At 34.2% G+C, this 20,850-nt stretch overlaps 13 protein-coding genes and 2 pseudogenes across 15 annotated transcripts, besides 5 other annotated features; 8 read left to right on the forward strand and 7 right to left on the reverse strand.

Moving 5' to 3' along the window:
• Positions 1–15,820: part of a mobile genetic element that runs on past the window's edge.
• TVAGG3_0124420 (phage tail repeat-like family) lies at positions 87–479 on the forward strand (the record flags this gene model as incomplete). Its single annotated transcript, XM_051223682.1, has 1 exon — positions 87–479. One exon carries the CDS (start codon positions 87–89, stop codon positions 477–479), a length of 393 nt encoding a protein of 130 aa, XP_051108668.1.
• On the forward strand, positions 1,450–1,850 carry TVAGG3_0124430 (uncharacterized protein; the record flags this gene model as incomplete). Its single annotated transcript, XM_051223683.1, has 1 exon — positions 1,450–1,850. A coding segment is annotated over one exon (401 nt), but the record flags the coding sequence as incomplete, so codon positions are not given.
• TVAGG3_0124440 (phage tail repeat-like family) lies at positions 2,045–2,629 on the forward strand (the record flags this gene model as incomplete). Its single annotated transcript, XM_051223684.1, has 1 exon — positions 2,045–2,629. The coding sequence occupies one exon, from the start codon at positions 2,045–2,047 to the stop codon at positions 2,627–2,629; it is 585 nt and encodes a 194-aa protein (XP_051108670.1).
• Positions 2,781–3,361, forward strand: TVAGG3_0124450 (annotated as a pseudogene). The gene has a single exon. A coding segment is annotated over exon 1 (581 nt).
• On the forward strand, positions 4,049–4,633 carry TVAGG3_0124460 (uncharacterized protein; the record flags this gene model as incomplete). Its single annotated transcript, XM_051223685.1, has 1 exon — positions 4,049–4,633. The coding sequence occupies one exon, from the start codon at positions 4,049–4,051 to the stop codon at positions 4,631–4,633; it is 585 nt and encodes a 194-aa protein (XP_051108671.1).
• On the forward strand, positions 5,246–6,160 carry TVAGG3_0124470 (organellar and viral DNA polymerase type B; the record flags this gene model as incomplete). Its single annotated transcript, XM_001298142.1, has 1 exon — positions 5,246–6,160. One exon carries the CDS (start codon positions 5,246–5,248, stop codon positions 6,158–6,160), a length of 915 nt encoding a protein of 304 aa, XP_001298143.1.
• On the forward strand, positions 6,901–7,679 carry TVAGG3_0124480 (annotated as a pseudogene). Its single transcript has one exon. A coding segment is annotated over exon 1 (779 nt).
• On the reverse strand, positions 8,647–9,193 carry TVAGG3_0124490 (protein of unknown function, DUF4106 family; the record flags this gene model as incomplete). The annotated part of the gene is made up of 1 exon (XM_051223686.1): positions 8,647–9,193. A coding segment is annotated over one exon (547 nt), but the record flags the coding sequence as incomplete, so codon positions are not given.
• Positions 9,693–10,112, reverse strand: TVAGG3_0124500 (protein of unknown function, DUF4108 family; the record flags this gene model as incomplete). Its single annotated transcript, XM_051223687.1, has 1 exon — positions 9,693–10,112. One exon carries the CDS (start codon positions 10,110–10,112, stop codon positions 9,693–9,695), a length of 420 nt encoding a protein of 139 aa, XP_051108673.1.
• Positions 10,150–10,422, reverse strand: TVAGG3_0124510 (Poxvirus D5 protein-like family; the record flags this gene model as incomplete). The annotated part of the gene is made up of 1 exon (XM_051223688.1): positions 10,150–10,422. The coding sequence occupies one exon, from the start codon at positions 10,420–10,422 to the stop codon at positions 10,150–10,152; it is 273 nt and encodes a 90-aa protein (XP_051108674.1).
• On the reverse strand, positions 10,848–11,385 carry TVAGG3_0124520 (uncharacterized protein; the record flags this gene model as incomplete). Its single annotated transcript, XM_051223689.1, has 1 exon — positions 10,848–11,385. A coding segment is annotated over one exon (538 nt), but the record flags the coding sequence as incomplete, so codon positions are not given.
• On the reverse strand, positions 11,416–12,222 carry TVAGG3_0124530 (uncharacterized protein; the record flags this gene model as incomplete). The annotated part of the gene is made up of 1 exon (XM_051223690.1): positions 11,416–12,222. One exon carries the CDS (start codon positions 12,220–12,222, stop codon positions 11,416–11,418), a length of 807 nt encoding a protein of 268 aa, XP_051108676.1.
• Positions 12,227–12,763, reverse strand: TVAGG3_0124540 (protein of unknown function, DUF4106 family; the record flags this gene model as incomplete). Its single annotated transcript, XM_051223691.1, has 1 exon — positions 12,227–12,763. The coding sequence occupies one exon, from the start codon at positions 12,761–12,763 to the stop codon at positions 12,227–12,229; it is 537 nt and encodes a 178-aa protein (XP_051108677.1).
• Positions 13,857–14,705, reverse strand: TVAGG3_0124550 (protein of unknown function, DUF4106 family; the record flags this gene model as incomplete). The annotated part of the gene is made up of 1 exon (XM_051223692.1): positions 13,857–14,705. A coding segment is annotated over one exon (849 nt), but the record flags the coding sequence as incomplete, so codon positions are not given.
• Positions 15,821–18,379: 2,559 nt separating the features above from the next.
• Positions 18,380–18,417: a mobile genetic element.
• Positions 18,380–18,417: a terminal%2Cinverted (terminal inverted repeat of Banshee-A3 transposon ID:TVAGG3_0124560).
• Positions 18,418–19,591: 1,174 nt separating this feature from the next.
• Positions 19,592–19,628: a mobile genetic element.
• Positions 19,592–19,628: a terminal%2Cinverted (terminal inverted repeat of Banshee-A3 transposon ID:TVAGG3_0124570).
• Positions 19,629–19,869: 241 nt separating this feature from the next.
• On the forward strand, positions 19,870–20,823 carry TVAGG3_0124580 (protein of unknown function, DUF4106 family; the record flags this gene model as incomplete). Its single annotated transcript, XM_051223693.1, has 1 exon — positions 19,870–20,823. The coding sequence occupies one exon, from the start codon at positions 19,870–19,872 to the stop codon at positions 20,821–20,823; it is 954 nt and encodes a 317-aa protein (XP_051108679.1).
• Between the last annotated feature and the right edge of the window lie 27 nt (positions 20,824–20,850).

Raw genomic sequence — 20,850 nt, forward strand, 5'->3', positions numbered from 1 at the left:
ATAAAAAAGCTGACAAAACAGAGCTTCAAACGTTAAAGACAGAAATACTTCAAACAGTATATCCTATAGGTTCTATTTACACGTCAATGAACTCTACCAGACCAGAAGTAGTACTTGGTCTCGGAACTTGGACTCAAATAGTCGACAGGTTTTTGTATTGTGCAAACTCTTCAAAGGAAACAGGTGGAAGTAAAACGATTTCAGGTGAAAACTTACCTGCGCATAGTCACTACGTAGATTTAAGTACATCTCAAGCAGGTTGGCATAAGCATAGATTTTGGGATTGGTCAGCAATGAAAAAAGGTAAAGGATATGATGTTAAAGACAACGTTCAGTTTGCTATAAATTGTTTCTGGGGTAGCACACAGGGAGAAGAAAACCATACACATCGCGTTTCAGGGTATACGCAAACAACGGGACAAAGTAAAGACTACATGCCACCTTACATGACAGTTTACGCATGGTATAGAAATGCTTAGTCGTCATTTTCAACTTCTTTAGCATATTCGTCAGGAGTTGTCTTATATTTGTTAGGAACTGTCTTTGAAAGTATACCACCTTGAACCTTAACAAGTTTGAAACGAGGTCTGACAATAGTCGTTTTATCTTCTGCTTGCAGTGTGTACATTTTGCCATGTTTGCCTAAAACTTCATAATATTCTCTTGTATACTTTCTTCTATTTTTACGAACACGAACGTGAGTACCTGTCGGGTTCCCATTGTTGTCATAGTCAATAGTATTTTCATATGGGTCGCGTTTAGGTATTTCTATTTTTACTTTGTCACCTTTCTGAAGTTTGAAGCCCGGCATTCTTTCTTGTTTGTCTCTTTTGACTAAACTATTAAATATATAGTCTTTCTCTAAGTCGGGGTTGTTTTTCATTTCTTCGGGGGAGTGGTTTCCCAAACCTTTTGTTTACGGCTATTGTAAATATTTAAAACTTGTCTCATCTTTGCCATGGAGAAGTGTCTATACTTGTCGTCATATGACATTTCATTTGCTTCACCACCTTGTGGTTGGTTTAAGTCTCTTAAGATTTTTATACAACTGTCAATGACACCAAGAGCAGAATGGTTTTGGTCGACAATGAAATATTGGTTTACATTTTTTGAACGCAGATAGTTTTTAATATCGTCTGATTTGAAAGAACTTTCACAGTCAGATGTCAGTTTTGTTGGATGGTATTTGTCAACGAATATTGTCAAAGCAGTTTTCACATCTAAAATATTTTTGGACCATAATGGTATGGCTTCACAGTATCTTGTGTTTTGACCAACAAATATTAGCCAGTATGGTGGTCCATCTGTTCTAACTCTCGGAATGTTTTCCAAGATATCCATAAACCAAGCATTTGGTGTTGAACTAAAGATTTTTACCATGAGTGCTTTCTTTGTTGCCTTAGAAACATAGGGTCCTTGTTTGAATTCGTCATTTTTAACCCATAAGAAATGGGTTTATTTGGCGCATTAGCAGGAGTCGCATCTAGATTTTTGCCAGCAGTGGGAACACTAGCCAGAGGTGCATTTGGAATTGGAAGGAAGATTTTGAGTACATTAGGTATACTGAAAGAGAAAGCACAACCTATTATACAAACTGTACAGAAAGGTTGGGATGTAGCACGAGATGCAGCAAATCTTATTCCAAATCCTGAAACAAGAGGAAAAGTTCAAGGATGGATGGACAATGTAGGAAGACAAGCAGGAAACTACTATAACAAAGCAAATGACTACTATAACCAAGCAGGGCACTACATGGACCAAGGTGAAAGATTCTTTAACAGAGGATATAACCATGCACAACAGTGGGTAAACAAAACCAACCTCAACCGCCTCAAACGTGGGGAATGTAAATTTTTTTACTGAGATGAAATGAACAATACAGCATTGAGACAAATGGGCTCAAGATGGCTTTGTCGGCTTCCAGCAGTTACACACCACGTGTTTGTCAAGTTCTTCCTATACTCAGGAAGTTTTAGACCGACTTAAAAAAACCTCAAACAACCAGTTGAAAACAAACCAAACTAAAATTTTTTACTGAGATGAAATGACCGAAGAAGTTGAAACGGTAGATTTGACACCACAAACAAAAAGTTCAGAACCATTGTCAAAACCTGTCAAAGAACTTACAGATGAAGAGAAAAATTCAATAATAGAAAGTGTGAGGTCTGGAAATACAAACCCTAACTACAAAGTCACTTTTCATAAAAATGGAACGGCAAGTATCTCAAAAAAGAAACAGACTCTCACAAATAAAATATTGAAGTCTGAAGGAGCTAAAGAGACAACAGATGGAAAAGTTTACTTCACTGACCAACAGTTCATTATAGAACATCTCATTGACTTAGAGTCGAAATATTCTAAACTTTACAACAAACACAAAAAGTTGAAAGGAAAACAAAAACAAATGGCATATGACATTTATGAAGATGTTGACGACACAACTGTTCAAGCAAGTGAGGTAAAGTCAGAGGAACCGAAAAGTGACGAAAAACCAATAGAAGAAGGGAAGCCAAAAACTGAAGATAAACCAAAACCAAAGTTTAGTCTGGAGACTAAAACAAGTCAACCTTCATTAGCTGGTATGGGTTGGCGTCAAAGACTTATGGTAGCCGGTGGTTATGTAAAGTAAAGGAAAAACATTTTTTTATTTTTATAAAAATGTACGCTGAGTTTGTTGGAGAAGACCGTTGGGAAACTTGTTTTGTTAGATGAGAAATATGAAATGGCATACCATTTAAAACAAAATATTTTTAAAAAAACATTTTTTTATTTTATTTGAAATGTACGCTGAGTTTGTTGGAGAAGACCGTTGGGAAACTTGTTTGTTAGATGAGAAATATGAAATTCACTGTTGTGAGTCATTTGAAGTCAGAAACAAAAAGACAAAAAGAGTTTTAAGCGGATGGGAGCGAAATGACGGATATGCTATGATGAATATGAGTGGAAAAAACTATCTTAAACATGTTGTCATTGCAACTCATTTTATACCGAACCCTAACAATTTACCTTTTGTAGACCATATAAACCATATAAGAAACGACAATAGACTTGAAAACTTACGTTGGGTCACTTGTTCTGAAAACAATAAGAATAGGCAAATTTGGAGATATTGTATTCGAATTTCGACGAACTAGAAGATGAAACAATTGAAATTACAGACTATGGTAAGCATACGTTTGAGTTTTACTACTATAGCGAAGAACAAGACTCTTTCTACTTTTATACCGGCGTAAACTATAGGAAATTACAAGTATATTTTACTAAGGCAGGCTATGCTTATGTAAACACTAGAGATACAGATGGAAAAAACGTTCAAATACTTCTTAACAAATTCAAGAAGCTATATGGCATACCATTTTAAAACAGTATATTTTTATTTTATTTGAACTGTACGCTGAGTTTGTTGGAGAAGACCGTTGGGAAACTTGTTTGTTAGATGAGAAATAAAAAATTGCATGAAGTAAAAACGTTTTTAAAACAGTATATTTTTATTTTATTTGAAATGTACGATGAGTTTGTTGGAGAAGACCGTTGGGAAACTTGTTTGTTAGATGAGAAATAAAACATTGCATGAAATAGTAAAACATTGCATGAAGTAAAAACGTTTTTAAAACAGTATATTTTTATTTTATTTGAAATGTACGCTGAGTTTGTTGGAGAAGACCGTTGGGAAACTTGTTTGTTACAGATGAGAAATAAAACATTGCATGAAATAAAACATTGCATACCATTTTAAAACGTTTTTAAAACAGTATATTTTTACATATATTAAATGCTTCAGGTTGAAAAACAAAGAACAAAAGTAGCAGATACAAAACCGTTAGACTATATCTTTACAAACGCTGGCAGGAATATTTCAGATGAAGAAATTTCATCCCGAATATACAGGTTTGACTATCCAATTCGTTGGCTTCAAAGTCCTTCAGATGCAAAGGCAATAGGATTTAGAAGAGTTTTGTTTTCAAATAGAACTAATGCATTCATGTTCGCAGTATATTTTCATGGGCAGTATAAAGGTTCTGATGGTCTAATAGACAAATTTGACGAAATGAAAATCTTTACAATTCGTTCAGACGAAAGTCTTGAGAAAACTCTAAATGACTTTCAAACTCAAATAAACAAATACTACTGGGAATTTCAAGAAAAATACCACTCTTTACTAAATGGAACATACTATCTGAAGCTAGAATACGACAAGATGAACTCCACAGTTTCATTTCAAAAGATTGAAATTAACCCTCCAAGAGATACAGAGTTTTTATATTGGGGGGTGGACAGACGTTCTTGGGCACAATTTCTTCGGTTACTAAACCAGAACGAACCATTACCACCAGATGGTCCATTTAAATTTATACTCCCACCAACAGATTTGACAGTTTATAGAAACGTGTTCGACCCTCAAAATGTCATGTGTCATGCAAGTTTCAGTTCAAGCAACAACAGTTTTCTGTGTATCGGTAAGGACTTTTATGACTTTGCTTCTAAATTCTACGAACCACCTAGTAACAGTTTCTCTGACTTTCAAGTTTGGTTCACAACAAACGGTGTGCAGCATATAATTCCATTGTACTATGACTTTTATCTCGAATTGTCTTTCATATACAACTACGGAAAAGTGCTGAAAAAGTATTGAAAAATGAGATGTTTAGGTTAGATGGTTTTAGGTGTCACTACGTCACCAGGTCCCTCGGTCCCTCGGTCCCTCGGTCATTTTAACTTCTCTGAAAAAGTGTGACAACATGACATTTAGACAACAACACAGGAGATAGATTTCATCGTATATGTTTTGTCATGAATTTCATCGTAAATGTTTTGTCAAACATGAACGTACATGTTTTTTCACCTGTTGAATTTTGTATAAAAAAGCAACCCGCTGTTTTCCGCCGGTTGGTATATTCTTCACAAAATGCTTGTTTTGAGGTCGAGCCACTTTTGGCTCCACCTGTTTTTTCAACCAAAACTCATTTTTTTCGGCAAAAATATATTTTATGTTAGCATGTTAGATCTAACACGTTTTCTAACCACTTTTCTAACATCGTAGAAAACACACAAAACTCTAGAGTTTTATACAGAATTCGGCAAAAATATATTTTATGTTAGCATGTTAGATCTAACACGTTTTCTAACCACTTTTCTAACATCGTAGAAAACTCTCGAAATTCATGAGTTTTGACACTTTCATAAAAAACATAAAAAATAAAGTTAGTTTTTTTAAAAAAATATTTTTTATTTTTATTGTAAGAACATGTTAGCAACAACTTCACCAAACTCGTTAGTCATGAACCCAACTTCAATGTTAGTAGAGATGAAAAGCTTCATTCCTTCTTCATATACTTTCGAAACAGAAATCCAGAAGATAAAGCAGGAACTTCTCCAAGGAGATTTAGACTGTAGTGCGAAAGATGAAACAAATGAAGAATATCTTTATGAAATGCAGGATATTATTGACCATCTACCTAAACTTCCTGAAATACAACAACAAAAGCTTACTATTCCAGAATTCGATGAAATAGAAGTCAAAGCAACTGACTCAGTAGAAACCAAGAAGTTCATACGTAAGGTTAACTATGAGTTTCTTGGATTTCATTGCAACCACAAAGTCATGGACAAAGACTGCGATATGGTATATAAAAATGTTTCTGACATATACAAATCTGAAGAATTTAAGACCTACGACAACTTTGTTTCGTTAGTTGCAAAATGTGTATGGCAGATAAGAGATAAAGATAAAAGAGGTAAAGTATGGAACGAACAGATAAAACCAGCAACTTTTGAGTTAAAGAAAACCATTGACGCCTTAGTTGTTCTAGCAGGTTTTATTTCAATGTACAATGCTAAAATGAACCCACAATGTTCAAAATGTAAAGCAGCAATGAGGAAATATAACTACTCCGTCAAAGAGATAGAACGCATGAGAAACGACTATGCTGACTTAAAGAAAGAAGCAGAGAAACCAGCAGAAGATAAAATGGACATGTTGACATTTCTGAACAAAAACTATCCAACTGCTGACGATTTCCTTCTATCTGACGTCAAGAAGAAATATAAAGAAACCTTCGGCATAGTTAAAACTTTTGATATCCTTCGTGAAGAAATAGAAGCTACAAAACTGTTTAAAGTCATGAACCATCGCAACATATACCATGTAAAACGCTTGTAAATAGTTATGTTAGAAAAGAGGTTAGAAAACGTGTTAGATCTAACATGCTAACATAAAATATATTTTTGCCGAGTAAAATGACCAAATTTCATTATATAACTGTTATGAGTGACGAAGAGAACTTTGACACTTCGTCAAAAAAATCCCTGAAATCATATCTTTTATACAAAATTCAAGAGGTGAGAAAAGAGGTTAGAAAACGTGTTAGATCTAACATGCTAACATAAAATATATTTTTGTCTGATTTACGCTCATTGACGATGAAGTTTTGACAAAACATATACGAAGAAGTTTATTTCCTGGACTGTTGTCAAAATGTCATGTTGTCACTATTTTCAAAAAGATGTTAGTTGACCGAGTGACCGAGGGACCGAGGGACCTGGTTAGATCTAAAATATATTTTTGCTGAAAAAAATGACCAAATTTCATGATATAACTGTTATTTTTGACGAAGTGAACTTTTACTCTTCGTAAAAAAAATCCCTGAAATCGTGAAAAAAATGACCAAATTTCATGATATAACTGTATTTTTTTGACGAAGAGAACTTTGACACTTCGTAAAAAAATCCCTGAAATCGTGAAAAAATGACCAAATTTCATGATATAACTGTATTTTTTTGACGAAGAGAACTTTGACACTTCGTAAAAAAAATCTCTGAAATCATATCTTTTATACAAGATAAAAAAATAGCGTTAGTTTTTATAAAATATTTTTTTTTATTTTGTATGTAAAGACAGATATGACAACAACAGAGAACACAACAACTGCTATCGTTCATGAAGCCATAAATGAAGAATATGAGTACATACAGTTTAACAAACAGTTACGTCTCATTCGTTCGGTCAAAGATGACATGTACCAAATGCAAAGTATTTTGACAGCATGTTTTGCTCCAGATACTAAGAAACCACAAGACTGGTTTGAATTAAATAGCACTCATGAACTCCTCAGTGAGTTTGAACATGTAGAACTTAAAAAGATGTACCAAGACAGACAAAACTTACCATCGCATCTAAAAGGTATATATGTTCATAAGTTCCTAGTTAGTTCAATAGCAATGTGGGCTTCACCTCGCTATTCATGGTATGTTTGTAAACTTCTTGACGAACTTTGTACAAAGCAGAGAGAAGATATGATGAAAGAAGACAAAAACATACAGAAAAGAATACCACGTTCGGTACCAAAAGGAAAGGAAAGAACTATAAGTATATGATTTACACTGAAGAGATGGAAAATGAAGAAGACAGAGATATGGTTATGTTGCATTTAGTCAGAAGAAACAACAAAAGCTTTTACGACTTAGCTAAGATTTACAAATCTGACAGAAATTGGTTCTATCGCGAAAACTTACCGATTTCAATGACACCGAATGAAGATGTTAAACAGATAGTTCAAGATACGTTACCTCAAACACACTATGATATGAAAGGTTGTACAATACTTACATTCAAAGAAGATTTACCGCTACTGAAAGAAAAAATAACAGAGTATTTTGACAACTTCAAAGAGGAAGAGTAAATGAACCATATATTTTTCAAGCTTGACACCAAAGATGGCTCAGGTAGCTCTAGATGGTAAATTGTCTTGTCCGAGTCCTTCTGGCATTCCGAGTCCTTCCATCCGACAGGAAAAGTTTTTCCTTCCAACTGGAAAAAAATTTCCTTCCAACAGGAAAAGTTTTTCCTTCCAACAGGAAAAAATTTTCCTTCCAACAGGAAAAAATTTTCCTTCCAACAGGAAAAAATTTTCCTTCCAACAGGAAAAAATTTTCCTTCCGACAGGAAAAATTTTTCCAGTTGTCCGTCCGTAAACCATTCAAATTTTCGAAAATTGAGAACTTTTTGGCCGACCTTCAGGAAAAATTTTTCTTTCCGACAGGAAAAATTTTTCTTTCCGACAGGAAAAATTTTTCTTTCCGACAGGAAAAGTTTTTCTTTCCGACAGGAAAAATTTTTCTTTCCGACAGGAAAAGTTTTTCTTTCCGACAGGAAAAGTCCTTCCATCCGACAGGAAAAGTCCTTCCATCCGACAGGAAAAGTCCTTCCATCCGACAGGACACAAACGAATGTCCGACGTACCACCAACCGAGTCCATTCCAAAGCCAGAAGAACCGACAGCCCCAGCACCACAACAGACTAAGACTCAAACACTTACATTTTTACGCTTGACTTTTTACAATTTGAACTTTGTTTGCGTAGATGTGAATTCTGAAAGAAGTATGAGGGTCTTGTATGACTTTGTACTTCTCCCATAGTTTGTCTGTCAAACTTACCTGCCATGGACTCTTTCATAAGTTCCATGAAATCGTCTTCGGACAATCCGGGGAAAAGTATGATATCAGTAAGTATTCTCTTTACATCCTTACTTAAACTCTTGGCTGTCTGTACACAAATGACAACTGAGATGTTAAAGTGTCTGAGCTTCTTAAGAATTCGACACATGTCTTGTTCTCTGTTCTTTAACAAAGGATGAGAAGCAAAGTCATCTAAGATAAGAAGACACCTATGAGGGTAAGTCTTCCAATCGTAAGATTGCAATTTCTTCGAAATGTATTCTATCTCTTTCTGTTTGTTTCTGAAGTGTTTCTTCTCTAATATTCTCTGCATTTCCTCATTTGGGTCTTTAAACTTAGAATTGACATACTCATTTATAGCATTGTACTTCAAAACTCTTCTTTGGTACTTCTTTATCCAATCTAACAACTCAGAGTCTTTTATACATACTAACTTAGACTTTTTTATAATATCTTTGAACGAATTGACGGTTTGGTCAAATTGACCAGAAGTACTACAAATGACTACTAACTCATAGAATGGGTTCTTCTCATCTAGTTCTTGTTGTTGTGCAGCCATTTTAAGATAAGTGAAAGTCTTACCCGACCCAGGTGGTGCGATTAGACCTGTTATACCATTCTGAGCAAATAAGAACTTGTCATGTATGGGTTTTATCTGAGCATTTTCCAACTTCCTCTTGTTCTTATTTAAAACATTCTCAAATTTTTTGTCAATGTCAGCAAACTTTTTTTCTAACATATTTTTAGAAAAATTAAAAATTTTATCTTTTAGGAAATGTCTAGCGATTTCGCTATCTATATTCGAGACAAGCTTTTCGACAGCAAAACATCTGTCGACCATAAAATCTTACATAGTGTAAACAAGAAAGGTGAATTTGTTCTAAAGTTCTGTTTCTGGGAATATGACAAGAACCATAAAACCTTAAGCAGAGATGTCTTAAAATTTGTCAATGACAGACTTGTTGACAGAGATGACGCCTCTTGGAGAGATGAAGTCCAACAAAACTTCTTAGAATGCAAAGAAGACACATGCGCTGTTCTTGAAAATGAAATAGAAAACAGAATAGAAGAGCTATTAAAGGACAAAGACCTTTTACAAAAATATGGTTCTGAGAAGTTTGATATAACTCCACCAGAGAAGAAGAAGAGAGAAAGGAAAGAAAAGAAAGTAGAAGAAGAGAAGAAAGAACCAGAGCCAGAGAAGGGGAGATATGACATGTAAAAATAAAATTTTATTTTTAGAACATTTCTGGGTCAATGTCAATGTTCTCTTCCTCTTTAGGAGCAAACACCGGCTTAGACTCTAAAATCTTTTTACCCAATTTACCTTGAACTTCAACTATCTTAGACTCATAATATTCATAGTCGTCTGCTTTCTTTGGTTCATAAGGTATAACAAGTTTGTATGCTTTGCCTTCTTTAAGGTTTGAAAACCTTCTGTCAAAACTTTCTTTGACTGTTAACAAACCTTCTATGTCTAAGTCTTCAAATTTCGCACCATTTTTAGTCACAATAGCAAACTTAACTGGTTCGATGTTCCAAACTTTGTCAAATGAAGACTTTTCAAAATGGTAGAAGTAAACATTCAAATATGTGAATGGGTCTAGTTCTTCTTTAAGTCCTGACATGTACTTGTTTACTGAGATGAATTTCGTCATCTTTTCTATCGGATAAAAAAAATATTTTTTTTAAAATTTACTCAGAAAAATTTTTCTTTGTATATACACCATTCTGAACATCTAAAAGACTTTTGACATTTGCCAAGAATGTTCGTTTAGACGCTGTCATATAACCATACTCTTGACAATATTGTTTATACGAATCGTACAATGACCTTTCATCTAAACACTCAAAGTCAGTTTCATCTATGAACAGTTCATATACACTCTTGTTTGCTTCTAACAATGTTTGTCTCTCTTCGGTATGTGGAATTTGTCTTGGATTGAACTTTGAAATATCTAATGTCATGAAATATGAGAACAAGTGGTTGTAAAAGTCAGATGTCAAAGTTTCTGCTAACTCGTCAAAATATTCTGTATCTTGCATATGAGCTTCTGACGTTCTGACAACTACATATCTTCTGTCAGAACTTTCTAACTTCATCGGAACGGCGTTGTTTGAAACCATGATGAAGTTTGCAACATTTTCACAAACTCTTTGGTCTTTATATTTTCTTTCAACAACTCCAACTTTGTCTGTTATAAGACTCTTCAAAGCATCTGAGTTCAAAACTTTTGTTGTATCTATACTTTGAAGTTCGTTACATACTATAAGTTTCATATTCTCTATTGAAGAGTTAAATTTACCGCAGATGTTTTCTAAGTTTGTCATATTCGGGTTCGAATAGCCCTCTAACAGTTTGCATAAGATATCTGTAAAGAAAGTGTTCTTACCTGTTCCTTGTTTTCCAATTACAATGAGAGCAGTTTCATTTTTAGCACTTGGATGTTGTAAGATGTTTGCAAACCAACATAAGATATACTCATAGACTCTTTCGTTTCCATTGCATATAATTTCTTTGACATGGTCTAACCAAGCTTCTATAACATTTTCTTTCCATTCTACTTGTTCGTATTTATATCCAGTGAAGATAGAATAGAAGTTTGGAGAAGGTGTATAGAACTTTATACCACGAACTGAAAAATCTTCTAACTTTGACAATAAAATATCCCAAGCATCTAACATCTTCATACCAACTTGTACGACTTTTATTTTCTTAAGTTTCTGTCTACATTCTTGTTCAGACACTATTGTTGCTCTTGGTTTGTTAAAGACTACATCCCATTCTTTCATGACATAACATTCTGGGGCAGAGTCAACATAAATGACTAAACGTTTCAAATTCTCGACTGCTTTGTTATAGTCTCGAAATGGACACATATTTCTGAACGCTTGGAAGTCATAAAAATCTGAAACGTCTATTCTGTACATTTTTTTATAAAAATAAAAAAAATATTTTTTTTATTCTTGACTTTGTTGTTGCATTTGTTCCATTTGTTGCATTTGTTGTTCTTGAGCTATTTGTTGTTGAAGTTGTTCTTGTAGTACAATACTTTCACCAGTTGCATCTTCCAATTCGAAACTTTCTGCCGTCATTGACAAATACATAGGACATAAAAGTTTTACAGGAACAAAGTTTGCGTCAACTAAGGTTAAGTTTATGTTTGCTAAAGTGTTTGAGTTCACTAAAGCTGTAAACTCTGCATTCGAATGAACAATAGGCAAACCAGCAGAGAAAGTGTTGTTTATACGCATGAGTATCTTTTGGTCATAGTAGTTTCTGTCGACATTCGAATAGCACTTTGAACCTAAGTTTGAAACAATATATAAAATAGGTGTACTTAAAGTCAATGGAACAGACATTCCTTGTATGACACCTTTTCCTGTTATAGGAAACTGTTGGTAGTAAAAACCAGAAATAAGTTTTGTATTATAGCTCATATCGTTTATACTAAACTCAGTCGGACATCCAAACATAATGAAACCTGCTCTAGTTGCAGCACATGTTACATCCGTCCTTAAAGTATTAAATAAGTCAACAAAACCTGTTGGTGGTATATCTGAGTAAGTATCTTCAAAGGAGTATTTTTTACCATTCACAACAACAAAGTCTTCTGGTGTCAAAAGAGCAAAACAGGCTTTAGTCGTCATCGTGTTTAAGGTCAGTTTACAATATCGTCCTTGAGGACTTTGTAAGTTTGTTGTTATAGAATTATATGACTCAGGGTTTTTAGTCGTAATAGTATAAACCACTATGTCTTCTGCCATTTACTTAGCAAGTAAATTTTAATGAAATGTTGTGGTCGTCAAATATTTTTATGACGTCTGGGAAACTATATTTTAAGTTCAACGTTTCACCTCCTTTCATAACGTATATCTTGTCAATGACATTATATGAAACACCACAGCAAGCAATGTCAGGTTCTATTTCTTTGATGTTTATATCGTCTGCCTCTGTCAAAAGTTTCAATAGTTCTTTCAAAATTTCATGAGGTGCGATGACATATGAGTTCACTTTTACAGGGTTGTGCTCAACCAAGTTTAACATTAGACCTAAAGCTTGACAAATCTTCTCCTGAGTTTTAAGTTTGTCTTTAAGTTGTTGGTAGTCGTTTCGAATATCTGCAACAGAACTTAAGTCTCTGCTAACTTCAGGGTATGTTGGTTGTTCTTTTACAGGAACTATTGTTATACCATCTTCGTCTTCGTATGGTTTCCCCACTTCAACATCTCTGTCTTTGACATTGACAACAACACTTTGACTGTTTGTTTGAGTTGGTGAATTTAACTTCACATCTGCCACCGCCATTAAACCTTTTGAAACACTTACGCTTCTATTTTTCGGAAATGACATTTTACTTAGAATAAAAAGATGGACGTATTTGAGTATCTCTTCGAATTGAAGCAGAGCAAAGTTTACACACACAAACAATACAAATACACTGATAGAATAGTTCTTTATACAAACAATGGAAAATGTTATAGAATAGCAATATTTGCTGAACCAAAATATTTTCATAAAGCAAAGAAAGTTGGTATAACTGAAATGGTGAAAGTTCTTGACGTTGACAAAAATATAACAACAAAACTGACCGATATTTCTAAAGGTAAGTTTATAATACAATACTATGTCAAAACTGGCGTACTGTCAATATTTGACGGAGAGAAGTCAGTTCAAGAACAACTTACTGACCTGCTGCCAAAATCTGCTCGATGGAAGCTGTCGTTATACCAATCTGAGGAGCCCCAGCAGGTTTCATCGAACGAATCTTCAAAAGAGCATCTTCCGTGAAAAGTGCTATTGGTTTTGTAAACTTCTTTGCTTTCAATTCATCTGGACCGTCTCTGTCACCAGTATATTGTATTTGAACTGTACCAACAGTTGAAATACCACCCATAAAGTCTTCTGAGTCAGCAAATGGAATGCCAAGCCAAAAGTTTGAACGGTCTCCATTTGTATATTGAGTTTTTTGAGCTCCTGCATGAGTCCATACTTTCACATATGGCATAATAGAACTTTGCATTTCAGGGTTAATGGTTGTTGTGAAGTTGTTGTTAAAGTTCATAGCATCTAATGTCAAGTTGTATGACCTCATATCCTCAACTGTAGAATATTCTTCTCTTGGATAGTATTTGCCATCTATGTTTATATGATATTTAATACCGGGGTTGTAGAAACAAGAATAGTCATTTATAGTTCGTCTGAACAGTACAAACATAGTATCTGCATGTTTCATTGCAGTTGTTAAGGCAATATCTGTTCTTGCACCTGGGTCAGCACTTTGGTTTCCAACTTCACCTGCAAAGTCTTTGACAGATATTTGGTGTATAGGGAACATAAGTGGAACTGCAATATATTTGGCAGCTAAAGCATTTGAAATATCTGGGTCCAACATATAGACTGCAAGTCTGCTTTCTATTCTCTTGCATTCAAATTTTTCGCATGTGAACTTAACTGGGTCCCAAGCAGTTCCAGCAGCATTGAAGTAGTAGTTTACTTCAGTGTTGAGGTTTGAGAAACCAAAGTCTAAGTCAACTTTGTCTTTGCAAAATTCGGCGAATGACGTTTGATTTGCTCCCTTTACGTCTGTAAGAGTGAATGGGTCTTGTGTTGGTGCAATGACTAAGTTATTTTTGCTTGGAGTAAGTTCGATAGAAATTTTTCCTGCCCAGTTTGGCAAGTATCTTAAAAACCCGAAGATGAGGAAAGATGACAAAGGAACTCTAAGTTTCAATTTTACTTTGGTTACTGCTGCTGCAGTTTGTCCAGAAAGGTTAACATAAACTCCTGGAACGTTAGGGTCAAGTCTTCTTATTTTCTCAATAGTTGCATACTGGTCTGTTTGTTCTCTAGCTTGTGGTTGTACTGAGTTTCTCAAAGCGAACCATTCATAGTTTGCCCATGTTACTGTTTGAACTAAGTCAGAGTTAGAATATATCTTATATCCCATAAAAACTTCTGGAGTATATTGGTATCCGACATAGAAAATTCCATTGCAACCTTTCTTGTCAGACAACTTGGCAGAAGGTTTTATTTCAATGTCTTGTTCCACGTATAAGAAAGAGTTGTCAATAGAAATAATATGAAACCTGTCGCAAGCAATATCTACTGTTGTTGAAGAACCTTCTCCAAACTCACCTACGTTTCCATAAGAAACAGCAGTTGTATATTCGTAAGTTCCAGGAACTATTTCTGACCTTCTAATGGCATTGTCGCATTCGTTATACCATTCGGAAACATTTCCATTCATAGCATCCAAAACTGTTGGCGTTATATTCTGAGCGGCGTACATTTCATATGGGTAAAAATATAGAATAGTTGGATTTATATGTCATAATAGAACCCACGTGGACCAAGCTTTACTTTCTTCCTGACTGAGTTTTTAACTCTTCTTTTTCCTTCATTGCCACTACTTTCACTAGATGAAGTTAGTTCTTCACTACTTTCACTTTGTTCTACTCTTCTTCTTTGGTGTCGCTTTGGTAACTTGCCCTCTGCTTCAAGTTGTTGCATCTTTGCCTCATGTTCACCTAGTATGTTGTAAATTTCCCATGTCCTTTTTGCCTTTGGGCTCTGGTCGCCCATCTCAGGTAACCTATATCCTAGAAAGAGTTTGTCATAGTTTGTATTTGAGTCTTTGCGTATTGTTTGCATGACTCTTTCCTGAGTTTCCGGTTCAAGCTCTTCAAACAGTGCCTGTCCATATGGAATAAGCTCGTTTCCAAATATATGTTTTTGTAGCCATTCTGGTTTTCTTTCCATGTTACCAACTATATCCTTTGTGAATGGGAAAGCTTTTACCCAATCTTTCAGTCTTGCGTCATTTATTTCTGTAGTTGGTTTTATTTTGTCAAGGAACATGTTTTTCAATACTAACATTTCATTTGGTACTGTCCATTTGAGTTTTCTTAAATATTCATCCCTTCTCAGTTCATTGTCTGCAAAGTAAGTTTTTATGACATTTTGCAAACTTTCATTTGCAAGGTCATGTACAATAGGTTCTCTTCCTTCTCCCTCCCTAACTTTCTTTCTAAACTCTTCACCAAATATACCATCTCTATGGTTCTGTGTAGTTCTTTGAGATAAATGTTCTAGAACGTCAGGTGTTATATTTCCATCAGCCATGTTCATTTCATACTGGTCCAAAATATCTGCATGTTTCATATCTTTCAATGGCATTAAAGCCGCGCTTAAAATACCAGCTATATCTCGTTCACCATTGACTTCCATTGCGTCTACAACTTCTTGGAATTGTGGTTGTAAGTTTATGAACCACCTATCCGGGTTAGCTTTATGACCCCATCTCATTGTAGTTCCATAGTCTGCAGAAACAAAAGTAGGTTTGTTTCCATCTTGGTTAGGTTCTGAATGAACTTTAAACAATGTTTCATTTCTATATGTTTTGTTGAAATTTAACCTTTTATTTTCACCGAGTTCATCCGAAGATTGAACGTTAAATGCTCGTAAGTAAAAAGGGTTGTTGTATTTGTGTACATTTTCTTTCAGTACTTCCATTCTATGCTGAATATTTTCATCTGGTGTTGGAGTCTTTTGTATGTCGGCAAACATTTTTCGATATTCTTCTACTATGTCAGCCGAATTTTTTTTAGACTCTTGGAAATATTCCATATTCACCTCATACACTTGTTGAGGGTCAAGATTTTTCGGCTGTTCCAAATCTTCATCTAGTTCTGTGAAGTTAGTTTCCAAAGGAGTGACTTGTTCGTTTCCTTCAGGCTCTTCTAGCTGTTGTTGCTGAACTATTTCTTCCATGTCTGGTTGTATCTGAACTAGTTCTTCCTGTGGAGTTTCTTGTACCTCATCTGCTGGCATTTCATATATTCCGAGACCGTTTTCAACAATTTCCCTATCTAAGTCATCCGGACTCATAAACCTTTCTTCTTTCGTTCCGTCTCTATTTTTTACGCGTTTCATGACGGGAGTTGAATTGTCATTTAGCTCTGACATCAAATATCTCGGAGTAAATTCGTTCATGTCATTTGGATGATATGCTATTAAATCATATCCCTTAGCGAGCTTGTATTTTCCAGGTTTGAATTTATATCCGTTTTGGTGCTGAGCCATAAAGCTAAATAGGTCCGGGTCAGTATTTCCATCCTTGAACTTTCTAATAGCTTCTTTATATCTGTCACTAAAGTCAATACTATCTGGGTAACCATACTCTTCCTTAAGCATTTTTAAGAATTCTTGGTTTCCTTGTTCTCTACTTCTTTTATGTCCTTGCTCTGGTTGTGGAGGTGGTTGTTGTGCAGGGTTTTGAACTGTTGGTTGTTGTGCAGGGTTTTGAACTGTTGGTTGTGGAGGTGGTTGTTGTGCAGGGTTTTGAACTGTTGGTTGTTGTGCAGGGTTTTGAACTGTTGGTTGCTGTGTTGGTTTTGGTGCATGCCTGTGTCTGTGTCCATGTGACGATGTAAATGTTTTAGGTAGTCCTGGTGCAGGTGCTTCTCTTGGAGGGTTTGGTGGTATATAAGTTCCACTAGCTAGTATATAAGTTCCACCAGCTGGTATATAAGTTCCACCAGCTGGCACATATGTTCCATCTGCAGCGTAATGTCCTACCTGACTTTTCGTTCTTAAGAAAGCATTTACTAGGTCTGTTTTGGTCTGTTGTAACTCTTTTTCTTGACTTTCTACAACAGTTGCTCTAACGGCGTCATAGGCACTTTGAACTGCCTGTCTCGTTGCTGCATCTGTTATTTTCGTCATATTTTTGTGCTACTTCTTTTAACTCTTTGTCGAAACCTTCAGACTTCAGTTTCTTTCCAGATGAGAAGTCGTTCACTTGTTTCACCTTACTATGAAGAGCTTCGAAGGCGTTCTTAAAGTCAGCATTCGTTAAAGCTTCATTTGAACTGTCTTCATCCGCTTGTATTTTTGTCCTTATTGACCCTATAAGCTGGGCTGCTTTAGCGTTGGCTTGGGCATCTAACCAGTCATTGTTAGCTTTTATATATTCTGCGCTTTTCATTGCCTTTTGCATGGCTGCGTCGTTATTTTTACTTTCTTGTGCTAAGTTTTCATACTGTACGGTTTGGTTTTGCAACTGTAAAAGTTTTTCTGCCTTTACATTTGCTTCAACTTCTTTTTTATACTCATCGCTATCCATATATGTCTTCAGGGCTTTTTGTTTTATCTCTTCATCTTTCAGTACTTTATATTGAGTAGTATGGTTTTTCAAATTTATGACATCTTGTTCCATTTTTGCTACTTCTGCTGCTTTTTCTGACACTTTTTTCGCATATTCCTCTGTACTTAGTTCTTTCAGTTGTTCTTCTTTCTTCTTTTTCTCTACGTTTAACTCATTGAGTTTCTTTGTGTGTCTGTCATATTCTAGTTTCTTTTCGTTTTCACTTATTTGTTTCTGTATGTCTATGTTTGACTTTTTGACATCTGATATTTGATTTTTGAGTGAACTCAAATTCATTTGACTTTGAGGGTTATAGGCTGTTCCGTCTGCAGCTCCACGATAGCCTGCCATTTTCGCTAAAAGTGCCGCTCTTAAACCTCCACTCTGTGCACCAATGACTCGGTTTAAAAGCATAGGATTGCTTGACATTTGTTGCAACATAGTGGGGTCATTCAGCATTTGTTGTTGCAACTGTTGTTGTGGTGTCAGTTTTACTATTGGATGTTTCAATGCTCTCTTCCTCTTACGTATATTCTTACGTAGCTTACGTGGCATTTTAAGTGAAGTTAAAAAGCGGTTTTATACTAAACATCTTCGGGGCTAGAGGGCACGAAGTGCCTGGAAGCCCCAATACCTTTTTTTTTACATCTATAAGAATGAAGTGTTTTGAAGCTGAAATAATATTGAATAGAAATTAATTTTTTCTGAAATTTTGAATGAAATTATGGGAAATAAAAAAATTACTAAATATTGTATTCATACAAATATATTATTTTTGTTGTAAACAGAAATTCATCAAAAGTGACACCTCAGAAAAGCTAAAATATTGAATTTTTGGAACTTTTGATAGAGCACGTTTTAAAATATTAATTAAAGTAAATGTATATTTTGTAAAGATTCTTTTTAATCAAAAAATAAAATTTTGAAGAAGAACACAAAATCTTCTGAAAAATAATATCACATAAACTCATATTATTTTCTAATATATAACTATTTTATATAAAAATCAAATTCAATGATCTTAAAAGCGAAGGATAAACCTCAAAATTTACGAATATAATGAGTGGGAATATAATGCTTATCTATCATAAAACCATATGAAATATCAATTTTTGCTTTACGCCTAATTTTGACGACAATTAGCAAAAAATGTTAAATGTTAACACTCAGTCCATTTGAATATGAAAAATAAAATTGACTTTGATTAAATGTTTTATTTATCATGCAATTCTTCTTGCGACCAAAGATTTGACTAAAACTTCAAAAAATAAGATAGCTTAAAAAATAATATACGGTAGTGTTTACTAATAGATGAATAGTATATAAATTCTATTAAAATGGATTTGATCCAAAAAAATATAAAACCAAAAATAATTGTTATAATTTAAATGAAGAAGTAATTTAAAACGATTTTTTTATGATCAAATTTTATATATTTTTTTGGATCAAATCCATTTTAATAGAATTTATATACTATTCATCTATTAGTAAACACTACCGTATATTATTTTTTAAGCTATCTTATTTTTTGAAGTTTTAGTCAAATCTTTGGTCGCAAGAAGAATTGCATGATAAATAAAACATTTAATCAAAGTCAATTTTATTTTTCATATTCAAATGGACTGAGTGTTAACATTTAACATTTTTTGCTAATTGTCGTCAAAAATTAGGCGTAAAGCAAAAATTGATATTTCATATGGTTTTATGATAGATAAGCATTATATTCCCACTCATTATATTCGTAAATTTTGAGGTTTATCCTTCGCTTTTAAGATCATTGAATTTGATTTTTATATAAAATAGTTATATATTAGAAAATAATATGAGTTTATGTGATATTATTTTTCAGAAGATTTCATTCTATATGTCTATGAAAAGTACTCTCAAAACTAACTTTTTCCTAATTATAATTAAATCTAGAATATTGTATTATGCTTAGTATTATTTCATTTTTCTCATTCAATTTAGAATTTACAAATGTCAAAAAATTGAGAGATGTCACTTTTGATGAATTTCTGTTTATTACATTTTAAAGGAAAAATAGATGCTGATAGAAACGATGAAAATTTTTGAAAACTTTACAATTAATTTATGTTCGTTAACCACAGAGCTTGCAATCCAAAGCTCACGTTAGACAACAAGAGTCATGAAGTCTCATACTAAGGGATATCCAACATATATTTTAATAATCTAATGTTTGTGACAAATATTCAACATAAAATTAAGTTTTCGTTTCGTTACAAGGCATTCATACTTTGGAGATATCATGCTAAGTCAAATGAATTTGAGTTCACTCAAAAATCAAATATCAGATGTCAAAAAGTCAAACATAGACATACAGAAACAAATAAGTGAAAACGAAAAGAAACTAGAATATGACAGACACACAAAGAAACTCAATGAGTTAAACGTAGAGAAAAAGAAGAAAGAAGAACAACTGAAAGAACTAAGTACAGAGGAATATGCGAAAAAAGTGTCAGAAAAAGCAGCAGAAGTAGCAAAAATGGAACAAGATGTCATAAATTTGAAAAACCATACTACTCAATATAAAGTACTGAAAGATGAAGAGATAAAACAAAAAGCCCTGAAGACATATATGGATAGCGATGAGTATAAAAAAGAAGTTGAAGCAAATGTAAAGGCAGAAAAACTTTTACAGTTGCAAAACCAAACCGTACAGTATGAAAACTTAGCACAAGAAAGTAAAAATAACGACGCAGCCATGCAAAAGGCAATGAAAAGCGCAGAATATATAAAAGCTAACAATGACTGGTTAGATGCCCAAGCCAACGCTAAAGCAGCCCAGCTTATAGGGTCAATAAGGACAAAAATACAAGCGGATGAAGACAGTTCAAATGAAGCTTTAACGAATGCTGACTTTAAGAACGCCTTCGAAGCTCTTCATAGTAAGGTGAAACAAGTGAACGACTTCTCATCTGGAAAGAAACTGAAGTCTGAAGGTTTCGACAAAGAGTTAAAAGAAGTAGCACAAAATATGACGAAAATAACAGATGCAGCAACGAGACAGGCAGTTCAAAGTGCCTATGACGCCGTTAGAGCAACTGTTGTAGAAAGTCAAGAAAAAGAGTTACAACAGACCAAAACAGACCTAGTAAATGCTTTCTTAAGAACGAAAAGTCAGGTAGGACATTACGCTGCAGATGGAACATATGTGCAGCTGGTGGAACTTATATACCAGCTGGTGGAACTTATATACTAGCTAGTGGAACTTATATACCACCAAACC

This window comes from Trichomonas vaginalis, chromosome IV (assembly GCF_026262505.1).
Source record: "Trichomonas vaginalis G3 chromosome IV, whole genome shotgun sequence".
Lineage (NCBI taxonomy): Eukaryota > Parabasalia > Trichomonadida > Trichomonadidae > Trichomonas > Trichomonas vaginalis.